The following is an 8,379-nucleotide window of genomic DNA, read 5'->3' on the forward strand; positions in this document are numbered from 1 at the left end:
TTCCCTAGGCAGGTAGGTGACATGATAGACCAATGGCCAAATTATTACAGGTATCAACAAAATGTTGTTTGAAATGGTAGATCATTGGTTCAAGGTCAGATAAGAAAAGAGGTAAAATTAGGGATAAGGGGATAGAGACAGAGAGATTAGGAGAAAAGTAAGGGTCTCAGGACTAAAGTCTTGAAGAGATTGAACAGAAGTTGTATTTCTGCAATTCATTCATTCATCTCATTTACCATCCATTTGAAACACAGATCAGTCTCCCTTAATCTCACAAGGTTTTGATGTTGATCATGTCCATTCTTGAAAAGTTCCTTTTCGGAAATTTTCCATTAAACCACTCGCTCCTGTACCACATACCGATTTGTCCCGGGAGATCTTCTTGAAGATCACATGGCTTGGTGTCTTCACGTTAGCTGCCATATTATCTGTCTCTGGCAATGCCTTCCACCTTGGGATGTATGTCAGGTATTGAGTGGGCTGGGAAAAGGCAGAATGATCCTAAACATAAAGTCAAGAACATTCTGAGTATAAAACCTATTTCTTCTGAGATCCTGTGTATCCATAGACATTTCCTCTACCTGCAGCAATATTGATATTTGATTAAATAAGAACATTGTCCACTTTGTATTTTATTACAGTGTGCCTTTTTAAAAAGATGTGTTTTATTTTTCTTGATAGGCCTCAAACCCTCCTCAGTAAGCCTTGCCAGGAAGTCCAGCTAGATTCCAAAGACAAGGTTTTACAATATACTAAATTCTCAAAAGTTCTGTTCAGTCATTCATCCTCAGGACCGTCTTCTTGCTCTCGTCACCCCCAGCTTTACAGGCAAGGAAGAGGCCCCTTTCCTGTCTGGAATTCAGTGCACTCTGACATTCCTCAACTAGCAAAGTCCCTGGAACTACCCGGAAAAGGAGAAACTGGAACAGACTACAGGAAAATGCCTGTTGTCCTGACCCTTGCTCCTTGCTGTGCCTGAGTTTCTGACAAGGCTAGTGCTAGGTCGGTCACATACCTTATACAACCAGTGGATGGGCCCCAGAGGCAAGCAGAGGGTCTCTATCCCTCCAGGTCAGCAGCCAGCCCTTGCTCTGTCTAAGCAGATGCCTGCACAAGGTCCCTGGCTGATGTGTGTGGGGAATTTGTAGGGAGTCTGGAGAGAGTGCCCTGCACCCAGGTCTACAAGTCTAGAAGCCAAATCCCTTTTAAGAAGTGGAGTGGAAATTAGATTAGTGTTGAGACAGTGAACCGGCAGTTTCAGCAGTTCTAGGCATTAGGCAAAGCAGTCTCCTTCCAGAGGGGCTCACAGACACAGGGGCCATCAAGCTGGAGTGCAGAAGGCATAGTGGGAGGGGTAACAGATAAAGGAAAGCTACTTTTTATCCTAACCCTCTTTGGGTTCTGGAAATAGACTGATTATCCCTTTACTCCCCATAGCACGAAGAAAGAGGATTATCAAGTGCTCAACAAACTTGCTTCAACTCAGGGGGCAGTGAAGGCAACCTTGGGTGTGGGGATATAAACAAAAAGGTCAAGGAGATGTCAACCTCAGGATGACCCTGGTATCATGCAAGCCAAGCTAGACATCTCCCTGTCCTCTACCCTGCGTCCAATGATTACCAGTCCTGTCAGTGGCCCCTGGGTTCTCTGGAATCTTCATGTCTTCCCAGCCCGAGCACCTCCTTCAGCATCCACACCACCCTCTGCTTTCCTGGACAATGATGTTTCCTGCTTTCTGACTACAGCCATGTACACCATCCAGGCCCTTCTCCTCACTGCAAGAGAAGGCCCTCCGGACCTTCCAACCTCTGATCCGTCATCCCTGCTTGTACCTCCCATTGCTCTCAGAATACAGGCACAAACCTTGACACCCTTTTGAATTGCCTTTCCACATGGCCCTGTGCTGCAACTTCATGCTCCACACACTGCTGTTTGCCTGGAACAATCCTCTCTTCCTCTTTCCTTGTCACAAACTCTTTTCTCCCTTAGATTCTGGAAGGGGTGAGTTCCTTCCTAGGGGGCGCATCCCCAACCTCCCAGCCTAGGTCAGAGGTGCAGTCACACGTGACACTTGTGTGGGAGGTTATTTTAGGGTCTCTCTTCCAGTTCTTGACTCTGGGCTCCATGAGAGCATTCCTGTTTCATTTCCCTCACCTTTGCATTCTCAGTGCCTAGAACAGTAGCTGCTCCCAACACTCAGGGAATCAATGGATGGGTTCTTGAAGCCACTAATGCATTTACATACTGGACTTGACCTGGCATCTGGGGATTAAGCAAGCCTAAGCAGAAAGCCTGTTCTGACATTTATATGTTAGCATTTATGGATATAGCTCAGTGGCTTTTCGCCTGTCTGGATGAGGCTTGCATAGCCCTGCATGACTTATTCCCATTACCTCTAACCTTATTTCTCACCACCTGGCCTCTTTGCTTTTATTTCCTCTTCTGGAAGACTCTCCCCCACAAATAGCACTTGGCTCACTCCCTTAATTCCTTTGGGGCTTTACTTCAGTGTTGCCCTATTCATCCTACACCCCACAGTGTAGCATCTCACTCAGCACTATATCCTCTCTGCATTTTTTCTCTATAGCAGTTACCACCACCTAACACTAATAATTTATCTGGTTTACTGTCTGTCCCCAAACCCCACCATTATTAGAAGGTAAGTTCCAGGGGTATAGAATTTTTTGACTATTTTTCACCTACCCCACTTCCAGCCTCTAGAATGGGGACCTCCATATACTTCAAGTACATCAATGAGACATTGGATTCCAACAGGGTAATAGCTGGCAATAGGTAAAGTTGGGGAAACTGTTTTTTAATTTCTAAGGGAGAAAACTTTTTTTTTAAATAGAGGAATGCCAGCTAATGAAAAAGTAATTAGAAACTAGAAAAACATCATTTGACAAACTCAGGTTGTATTAATCATGACTTTCTATTTTCTGTATTTCTGATGCTTTGACATCTGGGGTCTCGCTGGCCCTGGAGAGACTGCCCTCCCAGGGCGAACCCTTTCCTAGAGAATGATTCTCAAATGCATACTGACCAAAACAGACTCCGTACACCCGATGATCTCCTTTCCTGTGCGGGCTCTCACACTCCGAGCCACCGCTGCCCTGCCCTGAACATCCCAGGGCCAGGTATCAGACAGCTGGGGAGCCCCTACATCCCCGAGGCCACTGAATTAAAGCTCACCTGCTTACTCTGCCTCACCAGTTCTTTCCCATGGAACACAAATGACTTTTGCCCATGTTTCCTCTTTGATCCTCTGCCTCCTGACTGATCCTGGTGCTTCCCCCCATGGCCCTGTGTGGCATAGTCTGCCCCTTCTTTTGGCAACTATGAGTAATAAACTATCTTTTCAATGGCCATTGTCTCCTGCTGTTGGCCTTACTACAGCTGAAAAATAGTAAAACCTATGTTTTAAAACGCTGGTGAAATTATTGAATCAGACAAGAACTAAACAGGTGAAGAACTGATGGGCAAAATGGCTGTCCCTGCAGCACCAAAGAGATGGCCTATAGATCCCTGGCTCATCACCAGGCACAAGCCTAACAGGGAAGACCAGGCATGGTCCATGGTCAGTCTTAGACAACCAGATCTGCTGTGTCACCTCAGGCTAAGTGGAACCCATGAAGCCTTTAGACATCACATCTAGTTTATAGGAAATACAGGCAACAGAAGAACAAGCTAAATGACATCATGAGAGCTACCAGAAGAAACCAGAGGCTGGTCTTTCATAACTCAATGTCATAGAAAAGGGATGTACTAGACTAATAGACACTTAAGGGGCTCAAGATGCAAATATAATGTGTGGTCCCAGATGGGATGCTCAGTTGGAAAAACATGGCATATGGGACATTCTGGGTCCAGTGGGAAAATCTGAATATGGTCTAGGTGACAGGTTAGATGCAAATATCCTGAACAGTAATGTAGAGATTGTGACTGAATAAAAGTCATCAGATGGTATGAGTAATATGATCACATTCTGCAAACACATAGCACACACGTGTGTATATATGTACACATACGTATAAGCATGTTTTCATACCAATCATGCATATCTGCAAGGCTATGCACTAAGGACTTAACGTTGGTGGTCTGTGTGTGGTGGGAACGTTAGGTTTTATTTGTTTATATATACACATAACAGGTATCAGACAGCTGGAGAGTCCCCACACCTATGATGTAGGAAAATTTTTCTGATAATCATTTACTACTCCTGTAACATAAAGATTCAAATGAGAGAGTTATAAATTTTTAAAAAATCTAATTATTCCCTTAATAACATAGAATAAGAGAAAGACAAATGACTAGGGTGTTTTTTTCATGTCCTGCCCTGCTCTGGGCCTGCCCGAGGACCTGCCCTGTGCTGTGGCTGCAGGACCTGAGAGCGGTTGGCAGCCGTGGGTGCTCCTGCAGCTGTGTTGGCAGCAGGCGGCTGGGCGAGTATGCAGATGCGCGGACCTCAGTCACTGGCCTGCCAGTGCCTAGAGGTGGGAAATCTGGGGGTGCTGGGGGAACGGGCCTCACTCTTTTTGAAAATGGAGTCTCTGGTGGTCATTCCCGACCCATGGTCTGTGCAGAATTTTTCTCTGCTTGGTGGAAATGAGAAAAATAAGGACACTTGTGAGTTTCTTCAGAGTCAAATGTATTCAATTACAGAGGATTATCCTTTATTCTAAGGTTATGAGGTCCTCAATATTTTGATATTAAGATGCCCTCCTTCAATCTCCCTACCTTTATTGAGGTGTACTTTATGCACAACCAAAGCTACCCATTTTAAGTATGCAATTGGTATCAGAGTTTAACCACAACTATGATCAACATAGAACATTCTCATCACCCCTAGAGGTTCTCTGGCACCCATTGCAATGACCTCTTCCACCAACATCCCCAAACCTAGGCAACTACATAGGCCTTCTGTCATTGGTTTTGCATTTTCTGGGATTTGTGAGTTTTACAATACAGAGAAAAGGTGTATTGTTAATACAGTGAACATCCACAGTCAGCACTGAGACCAACAACAGTTTACTGCATATGCTCTTCCATGTCTCTATTGCATTTTTGAACCATTTGAAAGTAAATTGCAGACATCATAACACTTTACTCATAAATATTTTTAAATGCAGCTGCTAAGCCTAAGAACACAATGTCCTTTCATTTATAAAATAAAGATGAGACTAGATGACAGTAGGAAAACATCCTCACTTGGCCAAACTAAATGTCAATCTTCCCCTACAATTCTTTGGGAAGCTTACTGGTCTATAAATTCTGAGAACCTCTGGATATAGCAAGGCCTGTTTCTCTGGAGTTGGGTGACCAGCAAGGTGAAGCTACATGCTCTGTTCCATCTGTCAATACCAAATGTAGCGCCAGTTCATGGGTGTGGTATGGTGGGGACATTCAATTAAGCTTATGGGCTGCAGGTTAGCATCTTAGGGGTTTACTAGTGCACCTGAGGAGAACTGGTACACTGCTATACACCATCCACAAAGGAAAACCCCGTGGCCCCATTGTTAGATTTATCAAAGCTGAGAGCACTTGAGAAGTTTGAGGCAACTCTATTTATAAAGAATGCCAAGAATCCGAGCTTTCATAAGCCACCTTGACTCTATCATGTGCCTAATGGTGATGTTTTATGTACAACCAACTAGCCTAATGAACAGAGAGAAGGCTGTTAGGGGTTGGGTTGGGTTGGGTTGGTTTATAGTATCTGAAATCATAAATGGAGTGTGGCCTCTCAAGTTGGGCAGAAACCTTTAAGTATTTAGTCCACACTCCATCTCTACTTGGATTTCCTCTACAACATCCATAAGAAGTTGTTGAATGCTTCCAGAGATGAGGAAGCACTATGACTTTTTCTTTGAAACTGTGTGAATTGTGAGAACATTTTTAGAACGGAATAAGCCTCGCTTCCACTTCTCTCCATTGCCCCAATTTAATTTCTTCCACATGTGAATCTGTCGTGATTAGAACACAGATGCTCAATTCTCATAAGCATTAAAACCCTCTCATCATCTCAGGGGTCCTACCCTAGATTTCAAATGTCCACCTTGAAGCATGGTGCTGACGTGGTGCTAAATGCCCCAGGTTTCTGTATGACAAGAGTGTGCTGCACCAACAGCCAGACTGGAGTCCTGGGTTCCGGGGCCCACTGATGACTCCACTGTGACCTTGGTAAAGTAGCTTGGCTTCACTGAGACTTCATCTGTAGAGGTGGGCCGATAACCTGCCATCCTGCAGGGCTGGAGAGATGCATCCAATGTGCAGACGAGTCTTTGCTATGGAGGCAGAAGGACCCTAACCAAGATGTTCCCTTGTCCTTTCCGACGTGAGGCTGACGTCTGCCTTGGGTGCTTCCTCACCCTCTGGTCATACCACATGGGTCCTAGTACTAAAGTTTCAATGGTAACAAAGCTGCTTTGACACAAGAATTTTGAGCCAAACACAAATTGAGCTGCTTACTCTTCAAGCTGTGCAAAACCAGGCAGATGGCTTTCAGAGAAGTCTGTTACAGACTCAATATTGGTACGCCCCCTTCCCCCCGACTCCTGACCAAGAATTCATACATTGAAGCCCTAACTCCCAGTGTTGAGTGTTTAGAGATGGGGCCTTTGGGACGGATTATGGTTAGAGGAGGTCATGAGGGCACCCTGATCAGCACAATTAGTGTCCTTAAGAGACTAAGTGCATAAAGTCACAGAGCACACAGCATGCTGGCAGTGACCTACAAGCAGAGGCCTCAGAGAGTAACTTACTTTACTGGCCTTGATCTCAGACATCCAGGCCCCCAGAACTTTTGAGAAATAAACTTGTTGTTTAAGCTACTCCACCTGTGATATTTTGTTACTGCAACTCTGAGCAGACTAAGGCAAGGGAGGCCCCGTGCTTTCCTCAAGATCAACTGCTATAGATCAAAAGGTTCAGGGGGGTGGGGAACTGACACCAATCTAGTTTAAGAAATACCCCTGGAGGCTGTACAACACAGTGGATACACTAAATGCCACTGAAGTGCTCACTGAAGATGGTTAATTTTGTTACGTGAATTTCAACTCAGTTTAGTAAATAGTAAAAAAGAAATACATTTTTTACATTGTGACCTAGTAAACACACATACACGTACAGAACAGAATTTCTCTGAAAGGCACTTACCTTTACTATGTGGGTTGTCCTATTTTTAAGCTGCTCTCCCATCCTCTCTCCCTTTCGGCTGGTCATAGTCCACTATCTTGGGAGTGTTGTTCGTTTTTTGGTGATTTATCAAACTTCTCACAAAATTTTGGGAAACTTATGAAATGTTAAGTTCGTTAAAAAAGTTAATTCCTAACTTCTGAGATATGTTAATGCCTGGACCAAAGCCCCTGACACTTACATGGGAGCATACACAATTCAGATGAATCTCAGAGGATTCATCTGAGAAATTCAAGAATTTCTATGCCTGTCTCCCACCAAGGCAGAACCAACAGCCCTGGGGTAGGGTTCCAGATGACCTGGTAGAGGGGACGGTAGAGACCATGTGCTGGATTGAGTCCTATCCCACCACCCCATGAGCCCACTCCGTGCTCAGCCGTGGCAGTCAGGAGACCTAAGGAGAGCTTTACCGTGTGGATGGATCTCGGACTGAGAAACCGCTGTCAAAAACACAGAAAGCACATGGCTTCCCTCCAAGTTCAAAGAAAACAGGATAATCAGAAGCCACAGCAATGCTTACTTTAGGCCTCTTTCAAGAATGACTTACCTCCTTCAAGTGGCTACAAAGGCCCTCCTTGGTGTTCTGGAGACTGGCTGCCTGAGACTTCAGATCATGGTGGCCTGACTCCGGCTGCTGGGCTAAGCGGACGTTGGGCCAAACCCTCAGTGAATAGTGTGGTAATGGAACTGGACAGCGGTCTTTTGGGGGGCATTCAGGGGAGATCATAATTTGTTATGGCACAAGGCTACTAACTAGGTATCTGAGCTGCCAGGAACTCAATGAGGTCATCCATGCCCTTTCAGGAAAGAAGAGGCCTGGATGCCAGGGGACACATTCACTATCAATCCTATGGACAAAGTCTCAGTGCAGGGCCCAGAGCTGTCCCCACTGTAGAGGGGAGCAGACTGCAGAAGTCACATCAGTGCCCTGGGCTCTTGAAGCACAGCTGCTGAAATCTGGAGAGACCTTTTCCCGACTTCAGTTAAGACGTACAAACGACGTAAAAACTGGAACGCTGATGTTTACAGGCAGTGCTAACTTGGGCTTAAAGGACTAACAATGAGGAAAGACACCAGGAAAGTATTAGCCATTATTTACAAGTGAACAAATACTAGGAAAATAAATGAAAGAAAGAGCCTTTTTCTCTTAAGGACAAAGGGGAGTAAAATAACCACCAAGAGGCATAG

The 8,379-nt window shown here is 45.0% G+C and overlaps 1 protein-coding gene across 6 annotated transcripts in view; it reads right to left on the reverse strand.

Annotated features, from left to right (window-relative positions):
* Positions 1-3,832, reverse strand: part of SAG (S-antigen visual arrestin) — a 29,608-nt gene extending 25,776 nt beyond the window's left edge. Inside the window, exon 1 of one of the 6 annotated variants that reach the window (XM_057503416.1) lies at positions 361-3,832. In XM_057503416.1, coding sequence (XP_057359399.1) covers positions 361-423 — 63 coding nt within the window. In that variant the 5' untranslated portion in view covers positions 424-3,832. The remainder of the gene's footprint in view (positions 1-360) is intronic. The other 5 variants (XM_057503414.1, XM_057503415.1, XM_057503413.1 and 2 more) reach the window with 5 other exon arrangements.
* Positions 3,833-8,379: the final 4,547 nt, after the last annotated feature.

This window comes from Manis pentadactyla, chromosome 6 (genome assembly GCF_030020395.1).
Source record: "Manis pentadactyla isolate mManPen7 chromosome 6, mManPen7.hap1, whole genome shotgun sequence".
In the NCBI taxonomy this organism is placed as follows: domain Eukaryota; kingdom Metazoa; phylum Chordata; class Mammalia; order Pholidota; family Manidae; genus Manis; species Manis pentadactyla.